This window comes from Thalassophryne amazonica, chromosome 22 (assembly GCF_902500255.1).
Source record: "Thalassophryne amazonica chromosome 22, fThaAma1.1, whole genome shotgun sequence".
Taxonomy (NCBI): domain Eukaryota; kingdom Metazoa; phylum Chordata; class Actinopteri; order Batrachoidiformes; family Batrachoididae; genus Thalassophryne; species Thalassophryne amazonica.
The window spans coordinates 8595063-8616180 of record NC_047124.1 but is presented as its reverse complement, the minus strand read 5'-3'; the positions used below and the strand labels follow the sequence as shown (position 1 = coordinate 8616180).

Here is a 21118-nt window from a genome sequence, read left to right as displayed (position 1 = left end):
GGGATTGAGGAGATCCTCGAAGTACTCCTTCCAGCGCCCGACAACATCCCCAGTCAGGGTCAACAGCTCCCCACCCGCACCGTAAACAGTGCTGGTGGAGAGCTGCTTCCGCCTCCTGAGGCGTCGGACGGTTTGCCAGAATCTCTTCGAGGCCGACCGACAGTCCTCCTCCATAGCCTCCCCGAACTCCTCCCAGACCCGAGTTTTTGCCTCTGCGACCGCATGGGCTGCGGCACGCTTGGCCTGCCGGTACCTGTCAGCTGCCTCTGGGGTCCTGCCTAACAACAAAGATAAGTAGGACTCCTTCTTCAGCTTCAAGCTGAAGAAGGAACCTTGTATATATATATATATATATATATATATATATATATATATATATATATATATATATATATATATATATATATATATACGAGGTCTGTCAATAAAGTATAGGTCCTTTTTATTTTTTTCAAAAACTATATGGATTTCATTCATATGTTTTTACGTCAGACATGCTTGAACCCTCGTGCGCATGCGTGAGTTTTTCCACGCCTGTTGGTGACGTCATTCGCCTGTGAGCACTCCTTGTGGGAGGAGTCGTCCAGCCCCTCGTCGGAATTCCTTTGTCTGAGAAGTTGCTGAGAGACTGGCGCTTTGTTTGATCAAAATTTTTTCTAAACCTGTGAGACACATCGAATTGGACACGGTTTGAAAAATTAAGCTGGTTTTCAGTGAAAATTTTAATGGCTGATGACAGATTTTGAGGTGACACTGTCGCTTTAAGGATTTCCCACGGTGCGAGACGTTGTGCAGCACTCCCAGGCGCCGTCGCCAGCCTGTTTCAAGCTGAAAACCTCCACATTTCAGGCTCTATTGATCCAGGACGTCGTGAGAGAACAGAGAAGTTTCAGAAGAAGTCGGTTTCAGCATTTTATCCGGATATTCCACTGTTTTTTTAATGAAAGACGTGCGGGCGGATTGCAGCGTCGGCTCGCAGCCGCCGCGACGCTCCGCCACAGGAAAAACACCTCTGTTGGAAGCCTTAAGGACAAGTTGGAACATGTCCAGCTGTTAAACAATTTCTCATATACTCACTCCACTGAAAGCCATCAAAAGCCGCCTGGATTTTACAAATGGTTATCAACACGGAGGTGTTTTTCCTGTGCCGCCGCACCGCACCGTCCGCACGTCTTTCATTAAAAAAATCTCCTTTAACAGTGGAATATCCGGATAAAATGCTGAAACCGACTTCTTCTGAAACTTCTGTTCTCTCACGACGTCCTGGATCAACAGAGCCTGAAATGTGGAGGTTTTCAGCTTGAAACAGGCTGACGACGGCGCCTGAGAGTGCTGCGTGACGTCTCGCACCGTGGGAAGTCCTTAAAGCGACAGTATCACCTCAAAATCTCTCATCAGCTGTTAAAATTTTCACTGAAAACCAGCTTAATTTTTTCGAACCGTGTCCACTTCGATGTGTCTCACAGGTTTAGAAAAAATTTTGATCAAACAAAGCGCCAGTCTCTCAGCAACTTCTCAGACAAAGGAATTCCGACGAGGGGCTGGACGACTCCTCCCACAAGGAGTGCTCACAGGCGAATGACGTCACCGACAGGCGTGGAAAAACTCACGCATGCGCACGAGGGTTCAAGCATGTCTGACGTAAAAACATATGAATGAAATCCATATAGTTTTTGAAAAAAATAAAAAGGACCTATACTTTATTGACAGACCTCGTATATATATACATGCATCACTAATTGAAAATCTATTCAGTATATTAAGGCATTAATGTGAAATATAAATTAATATATTTAGTACAAAAGGCATTTTTCAATGATGCCCAATTATAACACAATATACTTACATGAAGTTGAATTTATGATAAATCTTTAAGACACTAAGTACACTTTAAGTTGATCCAAAATAGCAGACTGCACATACAAAAAACACATTTTTTTGGTATTTTCTATCTACCATTCTGAGCTTTCTGAAACTGTTACGGGTTAAGTTTATTTTTTTTTTAATTATGCATTTGTTTAAATAAATACTACACAGAAGAAATAAATGAAACTCGGCTTCACAAATATCTTCTTCCAGTTTGCTCACCGAGTTCATCAAAGTGAGTTTCAGTGCCGTCGTCCTCCAGAACTGAACACACCATTCTGGCTTTGAGGAAGGTGGTCCACTTGTTCACCAGACTCCTCTGACCACCGACGTCATTCTACACACAAAACAGTCTGTATCAGACTGAATCTGTCACAAACATGACGATACAGGACACTGGACTCACGATCATCTACAAACTGAGATGTAGCTCCAGACACGTTGGCTTGTCATTCTAATATCTCGCTTTATCAGGTCAAAATAAGAAAACAGAACACTCAGCGGCTTATTTATGGAGAATCAAAGTCACGTACTGGACACACTCTGGCCACCATGGTGTGTATGTTTTTTGTATTTCCACTGTTGTCTGTCAACCTCTCGCGGAAGAAAAAATACAGTTTTGCATCGTTGGGGTCGGTTCCATCTGGTATCAGGTGGGCATCAATAAAGATAGGCTCTGAATGAAAGAAAGCACCCATCAACAAAATAATAAACCGCCTCCAGCCTGCAAAAGTGCATTAATGCATGCTGGGAAGTCTCACCGCTCAGCCATTTGGAGTTGTGCTGGTCCGTCCGCACTGCGTTTCGTTTGGTCAGACTCCTGAAGATGGCAGCATCTGTCCCCATGAAGTCGATGTACATGCCAGAGAACAGCTCCTGGTCTGGAGGAACACCCACAGAGAGTGTGTGTCATTAAAGGTGGCTAACACGGATTCCCAGAAGACAGATTGTAAGCTAAAATTCCAACATGTCCAAACTCTTAATCAAAAACCTAATCTTAACTCTTAAAAACATGACTATTCCCCTTTTTGGACCCACAGGAAATGTACGTCCCCACAAGGAACTGCTGACCCTAACGACATGCTTGACACCCTTGAAAAAGTAGCTACCTCAAAAAACGACACCAACACTTCGTTCCATGACATATAAATCAGACTGAGATTGTATTTAATGAATGAAAATGACCAGATGATTTTATACTCGACACATTCACTGGCTGTGTGTGTGTCCTGCTGCTAAGAAGTGTCTGTCAACGCTCTTTTCATGCTCTTTAATCCATCTGTTCCGCACCATGTGTTTTGGAGGATGTGGGGTAAATTGAGGGCGGATTAGGGGTATGTGGCATCCGTCCAAGTGGCCTCGCTGAGGAGAAAGTGTTGACAGTTTCACAGAGTATAAAATATGAAGATGGTCAGATGCGGCACAGAGTTTAACAAGGCCAGAATCTGTCTCTGATTCTTATCTCCAACCACGCCAAGTATGACACTATTTGGCAGGCAGGGGGCCCTAACGGCTTTCTTCCATTGCACGTCGAGGTGTCTCGGGAGATGGTAGCTGGCTGGCAAAGCCGCCGCTTACGCAACGATGCTCATGTGGCAGAAAACAAACCCGTAGGTATTCATGTTAAACGATAAATGGGCTGCATTTAAATAGTGCTTTTCCATCTGCATCAGACGCTCAAAACGCTTTACAATAATGCCTCACATTCACCCTGATGTGAGGGTGCTGCCATACAAGGCACTCACTACACACCGGGAACAACTAGGGGATTAAGGACCTTGCCCAAGGAGCCTTAGTGATTTTCCGGTCAAGCTGGGATTTGGACCGAGGATCCTCTGGTCTCAAGCCCAACGCTTAACCACTAGACCATCACCTCCCACTGTTGCCTCATTTAATGGCAACTCAAAATCCCTTTAGCAAGATAAAAGGGTACAACCTCAATATGTCACGTACTGTCTGTTAGTTTTTTTTGTCTCCGCATCTCACTTCCTTTTATATTCTTATAGTTTCTGTGTTTATTTTCACTCACTTTACTTCTATGTCTGTGTACACCTGCTAGATTTTTCAATAAAAACAATCTCCCAGTGTTCTTAAAGGCCTTTTTCGTGTTCTCCTGTGAGAACATGAAAAAGTCTCACTCCCTAGGTGGACTGGGACTGCATAGTCTCAGTCCACCTAGGGACTGGGACTGTGCAGATGAACTTTCTTCTCCAAGGATTGGGAATCAAACCCAGGCCCAACTCCTGTCCCACTAAGCTGCAGATGATGGTCAAACAGCGTTATTGTATTTCTCCTAGTGATTCCTCATTGCCGACCAGTGTTTGTTCTCATGTCTCACTAATTTAGAAGATCTTCACTTAGCCTGGAAAAAGAGTCTGTTGCTCTATAAAAAAGCCCTCCGTAAAGCTAGGACATCTTTCTACTCATCACTAATTGAAGAAAATAAGAACAACCCCAGGTTTCTTTTCAGCACTGTAGCCAGTCTTCTTCTTACTTATAAGGTTTTGAATAATCAGGTCCCATCTTATCTTAGGGACCTCGTAGTACCATATCACCCCAATAGAGCGCTTCGCTCTCAGACTGCAGGCTTACTTGTAGTTCCTAGGGTTTGTAAGAGTAGAATGGGAGGCAGAGCCTTCAGCTTTCAGGCTCCTCTCCTGTGGAACCAGCTCCCAATTCAGATCAGGGAGACAGACACCCTCTCTACTTTTAAGATTAGGCTTAAAACTTTCCTTTTTGCTAAAGCTTATAGTTAGGGCTGGATCAGGTGACCCTGAACCATCCCTTAGTTATGCTGCTATAGACGTAGACTGCTGGGGGGTTCCCATGATGCACTGTTTCTTTCTCTTTTTGCTCTGTATGCACCACTCTGCATTTAATCATTAGTGATCGATCTCTGCTCCCCTCCACAGCATGTCTTTTTCCTGGTTCTCTCCCTCAGCCCCAACCAGTCCCAGCAGAAGACTGCCCCTCCCTGAGCCTGGTTCTGCTGGAGGTTTCTTCCTGTTAAAAGGGAGTTTTCCTTCCCACTGTAGCCAAGTGCTTGCTCACAGGGGGTCGTTTTGACCGTTGGGGTTTTACATAATTATTGTATGGCCTTGCCTTACAATATAAAGCGCCTTGGGGCAACTGTTTGTTGTGATTTGGCGCTATATAAAAAAATTGATTGATTGATTGATTGATGTGACCTTGTCTCTCTTGGACCACATCAACCTCACACAGCATCCAAAAGCATCTAAAAACTATACCCCCTGAATCAAAACTAGAACCTCAAAACTAACCTACATAGATTTATTTGAGTTTCTAGCACGTTAGCAGCAAGTGGGCATCTGTCAGAGATAAATATGTGTGTGAAATAGAAAAAAGTATCTTTCTTTGGAGAAACTGACCTGCTCCAACCCCGAGCTCAAATGTGAACTAGGATGTGTGAGGTTTTGAAGAGGGGTAAGTGAGGGAGAAGAGGCGGTAGGAGATACGTACTGAGCATGACAGAGACCGTGTTCACTTGTGGATTGAAGGAGCATCGCCCTTTACCAGATTCAGTCTTGGAGTCGATGTAAAATACTTGTTCCTGCATGAGAAGAGAGAAAAATCAGAGAATTGGAGTCAAATGGATGTTAAAAAATTACTACCAATAGGTGGCACAGTTGCAACCTGCTCAGTGTCATTTGTAGAGCTTCCTAACTGATTCAAGTAGTTCTAGTCCCCATGGATAGCATAACGTTTTCCTTTGTAGGGAGTAAGCAGAGGTAAGGGGAATCCCCAATGACATGATGGGAAAAACCCAACAAAAAATGTGGAAAATGGGACCATTTTACGGCACAAAAACACTAATATATCAATGTCGGGGCAAAATGTAAAGTAGGTTGATATTTGCTACTTTTATTTGGATAAAAAAAAGGGGAGTTATTGGAGAAATGTTGTGGGCCTCTCGCTCTCTAATCCATCAAAATGTAGCAACAGGCTTTAAATTATAATGAAGCATCCGATATGGTTTGTCATCCCAAACAACCCCCGGGTCTTCATTTGGTTCTACAGTGGAACCAAAGGGCCATATAGTAACTCAGCGTACATTTCTGATGTGTGGGGGGAGGTGATGGTCTAGTGGTTAAGTGTTGGGCTTGAGACCAGAGGATTCTTGGTTCAAATCCCAGCTTGACCGGAAAATCACTAAGGCCCCTTGGGTAAGGTCCTTAATCCCCTAGTTGCTCCCGGTGTGTAGTGAGCGCCTTGTATGGCAGCACCCTGACATCGGGGTGAATGTGAGGCATTATTGTAAAGCGCTTTGAGCATCTGATGCAGATGGAAAAGCGCTATATAAATGCAGTCCATTTACTATTTCAGCCAATCTGCAGTGGAACCATTTGAGAGGGGGAACAATAGTCTTGCTATCCTGACATCAGCTCTATTACCACTTTTAGGTCAGGTCAGATTTGGAGACATGCTCGTATCAACCACACTGCGGAACTGCTTTGGGTCCTGGATAGCAACCACCCTTTCAGACAACTGGTCTACCTTTACCTCCTGAAAGTAGCCATCTGTGACCACCCTGACCTTTCTCAGGTGCTGGAGTCCAGCATTGGATCAATGCCACATGGCCTTACAATACAAGTGGTACACCTCATCTGGGATTCCCTAAGAAACCATCTATCTTACATGAAGTCATGCCAACTGTACCCAAGGATTCTAGGAGGAGATATCTGGCCCTTGCCTTATGTCACTTCTTAGAACCCAAGGCTCTCAACCACAGATACAAGCACACAGGAAGCACCAGGAACATGACAATTTAGATGTAAAACCACCAACTTAGGCCTTGAGGCCAGTTGGTGCTGATGTCAATTCCCAGATTCTGCAGTGTGAAGCAAGTAAGAGTCTACGACTCTGCCTATACAGGACGTCAGTCTATCGCGGGCTACTTCCCCAGTTGATGGCGGTATCCATTTCCAACTAGGTGGATTGGGACTATGCAGATGAAGCGTCTTCTCCAAGGATTTGGAATCAAACCCAGGGCCAACTTCTGTCCCACTAAGCTGCAGATGACGGACAAACATTTGTTTTGCGTTAACGGAGCTCCACCTGAGGAGCTCCTGATTAGGTTAGCGAGGTACAGTGCAACCAGTTCTGCATGAAGGGAAATGCCCGAGGAAGGGTGCAAACCACAGTGTCTTCTGCAGCATCCCATCGAATTTCAGAACATCATTAACAATCTTGGTCACGTTCCCGAAGCACAATGATCTTTCCTTCAACTTCCCACTTCGGCAGCCTGTTACACTTAACAGATCCCCCGTCCTGAGGCATGTTTGAGCTCAAACACTGCAAACAAAGGCAGTCTGCCTTTCAAACAAAAACCCTAAATGACAAAAGGCACCGCAGAGCAGAAAGAGTCTGCTTCAGACCTCTCTGCTTATTGGCGTTTGGTGGCAGTTGGCAGCCTGCGGCTAAATGTTGAGTACTTTTCTCCTGGAGAGCTTCACCGCTCTCACTTCCAGAACCATGTGGCCGGAGACGAAGGCCGGAGCGTGCAGACAACAGGCCTCCGTTTTCACCCCCTTATCCCCAGGATCTTTTCCTCATGTGGCATCAAACACCGCAGCATAATGTACTCATACTCAAAATGATGGAGTCTGAAAGTTAAATTTTAAAACAAGGTACCATTTGAGAATTTGTCGTTGAAGTGGAAGAATCTGTTCCACATTGGAATTAACTGATGGAGCATGGGATTTTAACTGCAGGAGATTTGGTTCTCATCCAGTTCATACATTTACAGTCTTCAGGGAGTCTCCTTTTAATGTGGTTATTGCTTTATGCTCAAAGTTGCATAAAGAATTACCATTTCATTGTCAACTACTTTATAAAATAAGCGGATATTCTGTATTGTGTTTGTCCTTGAAAAAACAGCTTCAGACTCTCTTCCCATCATGCATTCTTTATTATTATTTTTTGTTACCTTACAGTAGTCTCTCATGACCCAGATAAAGTGTGTTGACTACACATTCTTATGCACAGGCCAACACCACATTTTTTAAAGGCAGCAAAAAAGAGGCACTGTGCGTTACTGCTTCAAGGGTGTATTACATCAACGACATAAATCAGCATGAGAGACACAACAAGTATGTATTTCATTGTTTTACATTTCACATTGCCTTCAGTCACTGCACAGGAATTCAAAATGTACTACATTATTTTTAAAAAAATTTAGTCACACTTCATGCATCTCTTCACACAATCAATTTAATATTGGCTAACCGCCACGCTACATAGCTAACGTGGCCTCCTGAGTACAGGCTCGCTGTTCTAGATTGTGGTGGTAGCTAGCATGCCTTTGGAATCCTATTGACGCCTTTATGGTGTCAAATCCCGCGTGGCCGAGATTTTGTTGTCTGTGTAAACAAGCGTTTGCGGCAACTTGTTTGCAACATCGCGTCGTTATGGAGGTGAGTTCAACCAAAATATGTATTTAGGTGTTTAACTATTGTGACTCTTTAATGTGAGTTTTATAAAAAAAAAAAAGAAAAAATGATTTGATCCATCGATATCAATAGCCTTTTTGCTTAACGATTCCCTTATCGGTCCTTCAGAGTGGCCGTTGTTTTTGGAGGTGTTTGTCAGGAAAATGATAATTTCTCTACAATGATTACAGACCCTGTAATCAAGCGTTTCTGCAGCGCGGCTTTACTTTGAACCTTGAACCAATGAAGCAGTGCTTCAATCTTCTGCTTTGTTGGTTCTTTGTTTTATTTTGCTTTATCTTAATTTTTCCCCGCTAAAACCCTAAAAACCATATGTCTGTGAGTAATTTTTACCTTTTTTATGTTAAACCAACCTGTTATGGTCTTCTGAAACAGTTTATAGATGTATTTTATAACATAAACGGGACCGATGCTAACGCATTAGCATGTCTACGGTATTTTCAATGTTAAAGTTAGCATTAAGCTGAGCCATTATCAAGCCTCCCTCCCCAGCGCGCAAAGGATTCTGGGATACTCTAAAACTGTCAATAGGAAAATATAATAGTATAAGAAGATAAAATTCTGCAGGAAACTGGTGAATGGCATAGCTGCAGATGGTTCATTCATTCATTCATTCATTCATGGCAGCAGAACAAGCAGCTCATAAAACTCTTCCCCATCCTCGGCCAATTCCTGATCTTCCCAGGGGATCCCAAGGTATTCCCAAGCCTTGTGTGGCCTGTGAGTACATGTTCTCCAGCTGAAATTTATGCTCGCACCTTCATTCAGTAGACAGGGAGGTGGTGCCGGCTGCACAGCAGACACGGGGGCGATGTGAGTGGCCCGCTGCCGCATTTATGGAGCCCGCAGACTCGGTAAGAGCATCGGAGGCAGAGAGAGCAAGGCGTCGGGGAAGAACGTCGCCCGCTGTCAATGTCGGTGCTGATCTGAGCATGCAGAGCTGTATCTCACATTCATTGCAGCTTACTTTTGGATGCTGAAACCAGGATGTGTATAACAGTAACATTACTAACAGATAAAATCAATTTCAATGTGGGATCAGACTGAAGGCGCGAGTGCTCCGTCTTCTGCCGCACGTCACTGCAATGACCCGGATGTACAAACAGTTTTCGCAGAGGGCCAAATTTTAGCTGCAAATTTGTCATTTTTAAACGAAGATTTCTCCGCTGAATTACAAATTTGGGCTTGCAGATTTACTTTACTGCATTCATAAGGGTCTTATAAATACATATCAGCTATTTCTTTCTGAGATCTGACCACATTTATTTCAGTGCAGGTCTACTTTAATTTGGCAAACTCAAATGGTTTAAGGCAATCGGTTTCCTCAAACGGTTTGAGTTCCAACTAACTCATTGAGTTTTACAGTGTGGCGGGAGTCCGTCCATCCATTTTCTATACCTGCTTACTCCATTTAAGGGTCGTGGCGGGGCGGGGGCTACAGCCTATCCCAGCAGTTGGTGGCAAGAATGCTATTGGAAAAAAGAATCCTATAGTATTCCTACAAGATAAAGTTGTTTCAATTTCTGGTTGAAATTGTATAAGATTCCTTTAATTATTATGATTATTTAATTTAACCAGGTTAACCTCTTTTAACCTCTTTTGCAAGGGAGACCTGGACAATTCTAAAGTTTCTAATTCACCTAACCTGCATGACTTTAAATGTGGGAGGAAACCGGAGCACCCGGAGGAAACCCACGCAAACACGGGGAGAACATGCAAACTCCACACAGAAAGGCCACAGGTGGGAATCGAACTCATGACCTTCTTGCTATGAGGCAACAGTGCTAACCACTAAGTCACTGTGCTGGCCAGGATTCCAATTGGATTCCTTCTGGAAATAGTTGGTCCAATTTCCAAATAGAAATCCTATAGGAATTCTATCAGGAAAAGTCATTCCATTTCATGTTACAAATCATATGTTAATGCTCAGAGAGAAATATTTTAATACCCGTGTCATCATGACAGTTGTCCATCAGTGAGCTATAATGGACACTAAAGTGATCTAGAAACAACCAGACTGCACCATTCTCAGGCACCCATCAGGACAATTGTTGAAGTCAATATGACATCATGTGTCAAGATATTTGTTTGAGTGTACTAACCTCTGGTCTGCGTCCCCTGTTGACGTACACACAGACGGGACTGTACGCGCCGCTGCCACACATAAACAGATGTGTTCTGTTATACGGCTGCACCACGCGGATGAAGTTCCCACAACCGTGCTGAAAGACACGAGACACACAGGAAGACCCGTAGGTGAGAAGCCATAAAAAAAAAACAACCTCGCTTTTGTATAAAACAGAAAAAAAACAAATATTTTCAGTGTTGTCATTGGAGAACAATAATCACAACCACACACTTAATAGGATTTATTTAATGTAGATCATTTCATGCATTTTTTCCAGGATATGTCTGCCATCTGCTGGACAGGTCTGGCATAGTTGGATGCATGGATGATGGAAATTAGGAGCAGGTGTGGTAGCAATCACATGTAGGTTGATGTAAGCTTCTTCGTTGGGGTCTTTAATTTCCAAAGCCTACATTTGGTGATGTCCCAGTTCACCGTTGCTCTTACAGACAGATGTTTCTCCTGAAGTATCCTATTCCGTGTCCATGAAAAATTCAAATGTGTGTCACGTCTTGTGCTGTGTGACTGAATGAGTCTGCAACGTGGTATTAAGGTCAGTGGAAAAACATTGTCAGTTCGTGATATTTCGAGGTAAGGCCCATTCCTGCTTCCACTTCCCAAACGTTAGAGGACTGCTGGACTTTCTGGATAATTAAACCTGAGCTCGCATTAAGAGAAGAGGAGAGAAAGGAAAGACATGCACGGGAGAGTAATTTGTTTCCAGGCAGCCTTCAGGAACTTGGCGGCAAATGCAGGAATGGCAGCTGCTGTAGCTCATGACTCGTCCACAACTCCACCGAGAGCACAACTGCACGTTCACTGTCACACACACCCATCTCTGTTATTTCTCCCTCGATTTCTCCTTACTTTCATCACCCATTCATCACATCACACCCATTAGCTTACGTTTATCTGGTGCGGACTTTGAGTCGTCATTGCGGCGAGTTTATAGAGGGTCTTCAGTGAGGTCCAAATGGTCTCAAACAACCTGGTAGGTCCTATTTTTCAGAATTTAGTTTGTAGTTCTCATTTCTCTCCACAGGAAAACAGAATAGATCATTTTCCTGTACGTACACCAGTCCAGTAATAGTTAACTTTGAAAAGCCCAAACAAATGGTGTCTGGATCCTTGAACCTTTGGTACACAAAATGGAGGCGGCCATTATATTAGCTTGACATGCCAAATAATCCAATTGTACAAAATCCTATCAATTTAAAGTATAATTCCATAAACAGGTCATTAGGGTTTGTAATTAGGTGTAAAGGTGTGTTTACATCACTGTGGATTGGTCTTTTCCACTCCAGAAGTGTTGGTGGCAATATAGCTTCTTCCACTTTGCACCCATAGCTAATAATACTAGCATTAGCTATGTCAATATATTAGCTGCACTTATTTTGGGCTTTAAATTAGTTTTTATAAGACACAATTGCTTTTGGAAGAGCACCTTTCCCCATTTAGGTTTTTTTTTTTTGTCATTTATTGTTACACGATTCTTAGCATTAGCCTTTCTTACTGTAGTTGTGAGCATTTTATCTTCATACATATGGAGGAGTCACACGCGAAAACATTTTGACTTGGTTATATGAAACGCAGCTTATACAACCCTGCAGAATTCCTTCAACTAACTGTTACCTCGTTATTTGAATAAGCTACCTATAGCCAGCCAGCTAGCTACCCTAGCTAAACCAGCCCATTATTTACTGCGATGCTTGGTATTTTTTGTATAGTGGTTTTTGCCCAAAATACAGCTAGCTATCAAATTATTTATGTTACAGGTTCCAGTTTGTCCTACTACGTATTACATTTCCTTGAATGATTGATATTGTTCACATTTATAAGACAACACTTGATACAACAACACACTCAAGTAACTGTTAGCTTATTGTTCAATCAAACTACCACACAACACAAGCTAGCTAGGTATCAATTAAAACATCACATTAACATCACATCACATTAACTAACAGTGCAACCAATTAGCTTAATTTTTAGCATGTAATCATACATTAGGTATATTTTCAGTACTATATTCTGCTAACATGTGCTTTTGGGTAACATTAGCATTCTAGACCTACTATGTAGCTTTACTAAATCATTTTTTCCTTGCATATGTTTGAGACTTGTGTATGATGATTAACTCCACACTGACGTCACAAAACCATGAGTTAATAGTAAAATGTAGGCTACCTAATCCACGATGTGAATGTAGTTTAATTGGGAGGAGGCTCTGGATTAAGATGCATAAATTATAATAATAATAAATAAAAAAAAAGATGAGAAAGGTCAAAATGAAATAAAGTGTGGCACACAAATAGCAGGGGTGGAAAAAAAATCCTGGCAAAAGTGAGAGAAATGAAAGAGAAAGTGGAATTATTAATAAAAGATTGGCAGGGTTGCAAATAGGAAATATATGACAGAAAGGATCGGGGCCCTCTGAGCGGCTCCACACAGGGATGGCTCACCCAAATATTTGTGGGATTCTGTCTGCCGTGGCCAGGATGTGACTCAAGGCAACACGATTCCCTCAGTGACTGGAAACAGATTTGTCTATTTTTGCAACAGCATGTCATACAAAAATCCCACCTCAAAAATCAACCGCTGGGATGTTGGCCCACGTAACTACAAATGGGCACCACTGGTGGCTCCACATACCTAGGCTATATATCAATATTACATTGTGCAACAGACAATACCTATTTAGTTTTTAAAGGAGACATATTACAGAGTTAATATATAGGCCACCACAAATGTAAACAACAATATGCTATAAACACTGAAATGATCTGTAAAAACATTTGAAAATGCTACACAAAGCCCCAATGGACTCAGAGTGTGTGTCTGACAGAGCAGGCAGGACTCCATATTTGGACGTCCAAGACCTACGGCTAAGGTACAAAAAATTATGCCAATGCCGAAATCTACAGTTCCTTGAATAGCCACTTGAGGCGGGTTCCAAAAGGGAATCACTCCCCACTGACCCCCATATTAAAAACGACCATCTTTACACCAGAAATAAGCAAATTTACATCCTGGAAAAAAATGGGTTTGCTATCTATAGCTACACTGAAAAAAGAGAATAGTTGAACCAACTTAAAAAAAGCATTACAATTGGTAAAACCTAAATGAATTAAGTTGTTTGAACTTCAGTTTGTAAGTTAGATCAACTCTAACAACATAGTTAAAACTACATAGTAGGTCTAGAATGCTAATGTTACCCAAAAGCACATGTTAGTGGAATATAGTACTGAAAATATACCTAATGTGTGATTACATGCTAAAAATTAAGCTAATTGGTTGCACTGTTAGTTACTGTGATGTGATGTTAATGCGATGTTTTAATTGATACCTAGCTAGCTTGTGTTGTGTGGGAGATTGAACAATAAGCTAACAGTTACTTGAGTGTGTTGTTGTAACAAGTGTTGTCTTATAAATCTGAACAATATCAATCATTCAAGGAAATGTAATAGGTAGTAGGATAAACTGGAACCTGTAACATAAATAATGTGATAGCTTGCTGTATTTTGGGCAAAAACCACTATACAAAAAATACCAAGCATCGCAGTAACTAATAGGCTGGTTTAGCTAGGGTAGCTAGCTGGCTGGCTATAGGTAGCTTACTCAAATAACAAAGTAACAGTTAGTTGAAGGAATTCTGCAGGGTTGCATAAGCTGTGTTTCACATAACCAAGTCAAAATTTTTTTGCGTGTGACTCCTCCATATGTATGAAGATAAAATGCTCACAACTACAGTAAGAAAAGGCTAATGCTAAGAATTGTGTAACAATAAATGACAAAAAAAAAAAAAAAAAACCTAAATGGGGAAAGGTGCTCTTCCGAAAGCAATTGTGTCTTATAAAATTTAAAGCCCAAATAAGTGCAGCTAATATACTGACATAGTTAATGCTAGTATTATTAGTTATGGCACCAAGATGTTCTTTTTTCAGTATTAGTTTCCTTGCTCATGGCAAGTGTACAGGGTGAATTTATTTATTTATTTTATTTAAAACTCAGTTTAAGCTATTTTAAGCTATAAAGGTATGAATAATTAGGTTGCTATGAGTGGCAGCTCGTACGCCGGGTCAACGTAGCCAGCCAACTGTCAGCCGCGAGCAAGAAAAGCACTTTTAGCCCATGTGGGCCCACTAATTTTACTTTTTTTTTTTTTGTTGGGTGGGGGATAATTTGCACAAGCATTTCTTTCCTTTTGTATTCTGCACTGCAGTGTTATTTCTGTATGATTCAGACCAACCCAATTAGTGAAAAGCAGAGGCGCAGGAGGAATCAGTCTTCAGTGTCTTGTTGTATGTCTTCATTAAACCTTCCTGCACATAACAAGTGTTGCTCAGAATCAGGCCATGTTGTGAAATCTTTCCATTGTCCCAGTGATGAGCTGTGCCCCATTGGTGCGCTTTGATTCTGGTTTATTTTTTCCCTGCAGTGGGCTATAGGAGTCCTCCCACACCTCATGTTTCTCCAGATACACTATTATGATGCTATAAGGACATTTGGGTAAGTCAGGAACCTCGTCCACATCCGCTGCCTGCTTCACATACGGTCGGACCTGACACAAGTATACAGATGGGAGAAGGAAATCCCAGGAGGCGGCACGCACTGATCCGGTTTAGACCCACTTCAAGCAGTGTGTCTGGGAACAGCTGACAAAACCTTTAGTCTCCATCTTAACCAGAAAGCCAAGAAACCAGCAGGGTTATAGTAACATGTTGAGTTTGCCGACAAACACTTTGTTAGTTACTGGAGTTAGTTTACTCTAGTATCACAGTATTGGTCAAATGTGGTGTTACATGATGGATATACTAAAATATCAAAAAAAAAAAAAAACCCTCAAACAAAATTTTATCTGGTGTATTTTTGTTTGCACAAAAATACTGCAAATGTCTTTTCTTGCAACAGTAAATGAAACCATCTCCCTTATCAATACTTCTCCACATATCCATACAGATACATTAAGGCAAACACAACAATGATCAAAGCCAACTAAAAGAAGGAAGTGTGATATTTCAGTTTTGGGCAGACGTTTACATATACTTATGGACAGAAATATTTCTTTGAAATGTACTTTTTCTGGAACAGAATGATTTAAAAAAGCACATCTACTACTATAAGCAACAGGTTGTCATTGGCATCTCTCAAGGTTCTTGAAATGGAGCAATATCTCCACCTGGAGGATGCTTACATTTCATGCAGGTACAATAGAATTAATGCAGGTGCAACAGCATTTCACCAGGTACTCTAGTCTCTAATATTCATCCTCAAGAGCATGGTAACCGGTTGTTTAACATGGTCAGAGTAGCATCGTGGTCTGTAGCTGTTTTGATACCAGTGTAACTTGTGCAATGTATTGTAAAACTATTAACGGTTCAACACAGATGGATGTTGCAACTGCACAACACCCGCAAACACACATCAAAGCTGGTGGTGGGATGGATGAGGCACGTGAACATTAAGCTTTTGGAAAAGTCTTCACAAAATGCTGAAACCAGCCCTACTGGAAGTGTATCTCCAGGAAACCAAAAAATTTAATTGGCAATTGACTGTCAAATATGCTAGAGGATTGCTGATGGTGACCACCAGTGTCTAGTTACTGTACATATCCCACATTTTCCAGAGTATAAATCATACTTGGAAAAATGCCACTTAAAGAGGAAAAAACAAATATAAAGAGTATAAGTTACATCTCTTTTCTGTATTGCATCACTAGGTCTTTAATTTGGGATTTTTTTGTGCATTGGTACTGTGTACGTTCGGTTATTCTTATTTTGCTTAGTGCTTTGATTCCTGATGAAACCCCAGAAATAGTCATTTAATTATTATTATTAATAATAATGAACCTGTGCTTTTTTTAGTCTTTATATAAATCACGTTGGAGTTGCAGGACCTCCAAAACTAGTAAACCCAGCAACATGTACTGCAGAAAATACAGTAAATGTGGCACATTTGCACTCGGTGACACTGGAGGTTCTGAGATTAATCAATTTTTTTTTTTCCAATTAAAGATGCATACTGTATAATCATTCCATCTCATAAAAAGCACAGTTCAAACAAACAACTGACAGCTTATTACTACCACAGTATTCTTGGGGATGCCAGATGTATGTAAACCTGACCTGACCAAAAATCTATGTCATACAGTTTCACCGTTGTTGCCAAGGGTTTCCAAATATCTTCTGAGGAGAGGAAGAAAATGTTCCAAATTTAACCCCATCCCAAAGATATTATAATAAGCACTGATATTTGTCATTTAAATTACTTCCATAATGAAACAATAGACTGTTCTTTAAAAAAAAAAAGGAACATCTGGAAGTCTGAGGGTTCTCACCGTGGGGTCTTTGCCTGCCATTTCACATTCTTCTATCTTGCTGGTGGACGCAGGCCAAAACACCTGGTTGGGAGAAACAACACATCATCCAAATTTAAAGTAAAGATAAAGACGTGATACGTTGTTCAATAATGTCTCATTTCTGAGGCTACAGTGAGAGAAATCCCAGGGACATTTATGAAAAACTAACAACAAGCACATGTATCAGTGAGCAGACAGCGATTACACTGTGTTGGAAAATTTGGTGTGTTCTAAAATCTAAAAAAAAAAAGGGAATGCATCACACTGTTTAAAATATGGATGTGGTGCAGCAAAATCGCTGGGGGGACGTAAACACTTTCCCTTCTGTTTATGCGCTTCATGCCTGTTAATTACGCCAATGAAAAAAAACTCCTTCAGTTTGTGTAAAACCAGCTTTCAGACACCTGAAGCAGTATCACGGCTTGTTTTGCATAACTCCAAAATTGTTCTGGTCGCAACAAATGTTTGAACATTTGCATATCATTGCACACCCAAACTTAGCAAATAAGGCTATTTTTGTGTTGTCTTTGGTGTTCCTGTGTACTGGCGGTAATTACAGGAAGTTCCTATCATACAATTTGAGCTGAGTATATACCATATTTTCCAGAGTATAAGTCGCACCTGTCAAACAGTCCTCTTGAAGAGGAATAAAGCATATATAGTAAGAGTTATGAGCTCTTTAATTTGGAATTTTTGTGCAATGCTGTATTTCAATTTATTTTTCAATTTATTTTCAATTATATAGTGCTAAATCACAACAAAGTTGCCTCAAAGCGCTTCACACAAGTAAGGTCTAACCTTACTAACCCCCAGAGTAAGCACACAGATGACAATGGTAAGGATAAACTCCCTCTCATGATTTCAGGAAGAAACCTCAAGCAGACCAGACTGAAAGGGGCGACCCTCTGCTTGGGCCATTCTACCAACACAATTGACAAAACAATTTACAAAATGAATATACAGGAAATGTTCCCATTGCACAGGACAGAAGGGTTGCAGAAGAAGACACCACTCCCATCTCTGGATGGAGCCGCATCTCAAACAGAGAGAAAACAACAAAATCACACGTCACAAAGACAACAAATACAGTATAATTTGTCAGCATTAAGCAACAAGAATAACAGAAGAAATACTAAGGTGATCGCCGGCCACTAACCCTAAGCAACACTAAAAGACCCAGACTTTAGATGCTGGAGTTATTATTGGAGTTTATTTTGTTTAGTACTTTGATTCTTGGAAAAGTTCTATATAAATAGTCATTATAATTACTATTATTAATAACAAACTTGTAAAATTTTGTTACCAGAGTATAAGTTGCAGGGCCTCCTAAACTAGTAAAAAACAACAAGAACAACAAAAACTGTGACTTATACTCTGGAAACTATGGTACTCGTTAATAAAAGGGAAACTGTCAATTAAAATTCCAAGTCATCCAGGCAGATGACATCGAGAAGTTTATATACAGGTGTTATGAATGGAGTTTTAAATATTAATATAGCAGTCAACAACTATTATCTGCGTAACTACAGTATTTAGTGACTTAATGATATCCTGTGCAGAGAATGAGGTGGCGCTCCCTCTGTGCTATGAGCTTTACCATCACATTTACATTCTCAGTCTGACCTCACGTGCATGCTTAACTATGAGAATTTTAAATTTGCAAGTGCAACATCTAGCGGTAGGAAAATCATTCATAGTACCTTTAAATTACATGGATTCGGTTTCACCATGCTAAGGATGACCCTGGACACGCCCACTTCAAATTAAAATTCGATAGGGTTCTACATTGCACAACAGTCTGATGCACTACATTCCATTTTAAGAACTTCAGCGGCTGTGGGGAGACTGTGTTGGTGCATAAGCGTGGTTTTAGTGTTCATGCTTACTGTACCCACAATGTCTCTGGGGACCTTTGGCACTTTTTGTGGTAACAGGATTGGGAGGATGTTTCTCATCCTGTCACCAGCCAAAACATGTCTAGATGAAATGTCCTCCTCAAGACTCCCAGCTGTCCTGGAGTCAAGGTTTTAAGATTTTTTTTCTTATGCAAGTACCAGTCCAGTTGGTTCAAATTGCTTTGCCTTGGAAATGTGACACCAAAGCCCACTTGGACATAGAGGGCTCAGCTCAGTTGGTTTTGATGCCTGATTGAACTTCTTCATGTAATTTATACTGTGCATTTTTGCATCAAAGCATTTCTCTTGTGTAAACTTTCAACTGAAGAAACCACTTGGGTTTGTGGTGAAACATCGAGAAGACAAAAGAAAAAGTCCAGTTGCTTTTGCTTAAATCTCGACACAACTATATGAGAAAAATATTGCTAATCACAGACCATAATAAGAAGTATCTGCTGACCTTAAGTGTGCCATGGGTGATGTTATTAATGTCCATGGACAGGACATGGTCCTTACAGCCCACATACATCCTGTCCTGGTCTTCATCCATCTGCAGTATCCTGTAGTCCATGGCCTTGTCTGACAGACTGAAGTATTCAAAAGACTCGTAGGCCTGCAAGTCTAAGATAGGGGAAGGTTTGGTTGATAACATTCTTCACATTTTATTTCTGAAGGACACATTAACATTGTACCCACACCAAGATAAGTAGACCTGAGATTTACAGTCACAGTCTTGGACGAGACACTTCATCTGCATTGTCCTAGCCCATGGACTGGCATAATGTCTGAGGCAAGTAGTTTCATGCTGTCTGGGGATAAACACCCCTACCAATGGGCTTCAGGGCCTACATAGGGCTTACCTCTTCAAAAGACACAAGTGAACTCTTTGAAGACCCAAAACTTAGAAATTCACATCATACTTAAACTTAATTAGACTATAAATGAATTTTCTCCAAAGCACTTGCAATAGAAGCAACACCACGTCATGTGCAAACGTTCTGGTGAGTCCATCCAACCGGACTCCACTGTGCATTACGATTTCAGGGTTTTCTGTCTTATGCCAGAGAGACAAGAAGGACCAGAGTACATATGGAAAGAGATGCAGTCGCTACATGTACTACATGAACGTCTTCCTGTTTCAACTCATTATAAGTGCACATTGTTCACCCATACAAAGTAAACCCAGTTATTTTCAGCCTATTTACTCTGGAGACAGAGAATCCTCAACCTTACCATCAAAGGCCTTTACTGTCGAAGCCAAACTCATGCATATTTATCACTTTTTCAATCTGCACTCAGAGCAGGGGATGGAGTCATTGTGGATCTACATCCTCCATTAACTCTCTCCCGTTGACCCTCTCAGAGCTCCATTTGTAGCCCCTCTTCTAATCAACAAACTGGTTGCCAATGCGTCTCTATAATGCCATGGGCTAAAGTCACATTTTCATTATTCTCTGGTATACACTATTGAGTCTGGGGTCTTTTATCTGGAAGAAAAGTAGCTTTTCTGTGCCACCACTGCCTGTAATCACAGACTGTTGCTTGGTGGGTTTGCCATGTAAAGCCTGGAGTGTTTAACTTTAAATAAAGACAACTTAACCACTTCAGTCGCCGGCCCGTTTCCCACGACTCCTCAGTCCACTATGTTTCGATGAATCTCCTTATACGGTTAACGTCTTCAAGGTTTTTCTGAGAGCACAGTCTTTTCCAGAATTATCTGGTGCCCAATGAAGAACACGCACACACCTGACTTGCCAGAAATGGACCTAAAACTAAAGGCATGTTGTCAACTGGAGTATTTCCCGAACTCCAAAGACGCTAAAAATGTTACATATCCCCAACCGCTAATTAAAACAAGCTGGGTTCCAAATTTGAAAATCTAATTTTTTTTTAAACACTTTTGCAAATTAGGTGTCTCATACTGTATCTTATTTTTAGACTTGGAGCTAAACCTTAATTTAAAAACATTCTTTAGACGTAGTTTGGTTGGCACCTATCATTAAATAGAACTGTTCCAACTTTATAATTAGACATTATAGTCTGAAGAAAGCTGATATAATCTCAGAGGTTGAGTTAAGCGTCAGCGTAAAGAAACAAAGCGACAGCAGAGTTCAACTTTTAGACGAGAGCAACACAAAAAGTCAAGATGTGCCATATACCTCAGATTTCTTTCTTATGACTGATTCGACTGAACTCCAAGTTACATTTTCTTGTCATCACCCGACTTGTGCTTTTCTGTCATGTTTTTACAGAGCTGCCTGGAGCACGTTTATGGTGGACTCAGTGTCGCCATCCAGACAAATGTTTACACTAAAAATAAATGAAATGTCCGATGTAAACAAAGCTCATTTCCATTTAACTAATTGCCAAATTCCAACCAACCAACCACTTGCAAGAGCTT

At 41.1% G+C, this 21118-nt stretch overlaps 1 protein-coding gene across 2 annotated transcripts in view; it reads right to left on the bottom strand.

The window, feature by feature from the left end:
• sema3c (sema domain, immunoglobulin domain (Ig), short basic domain, secreted, (semaphorin) 3C) overlaps positions 1 to 21118 on the bottom strand; it is a 67549-nt gene that overhangs the window by 19105 nt on the left and 27326 nt on the right. For both annotated transcript variants that reach the window (XM_034163496.1, XM_034163495.1), the window contains exons 3-9: positions 19178 to 19338; positions 16802 to 16864; positions 10439 to 10558; positions 5347 to 5437; positions 2628 to 2747; positions 2400 to 2542; positions 2089 to 2203 (exon numbers count right to left, since the gene is read on the bottom strand). In XM_034163496.1, the coding sequence (XP_034019387.1) occupies positions 2089 to 2203; positions 2400 to 2542; positions 2628 to 2747; positions 5347 to 5437; positions 10439 to 10558; positions 16802 to 16864; positions 19178 to 19338 (813 nt within the window). The remainder of the gene's footprint in view (positions 1 to 2088; positions 2204 to 2399; positions 2543 to 2627; positions 2748 to 5346; positions 5438 to 10438; positions 10559 to 16801; positions 16865 to 19177; positions 19339 to 21118) is intronic.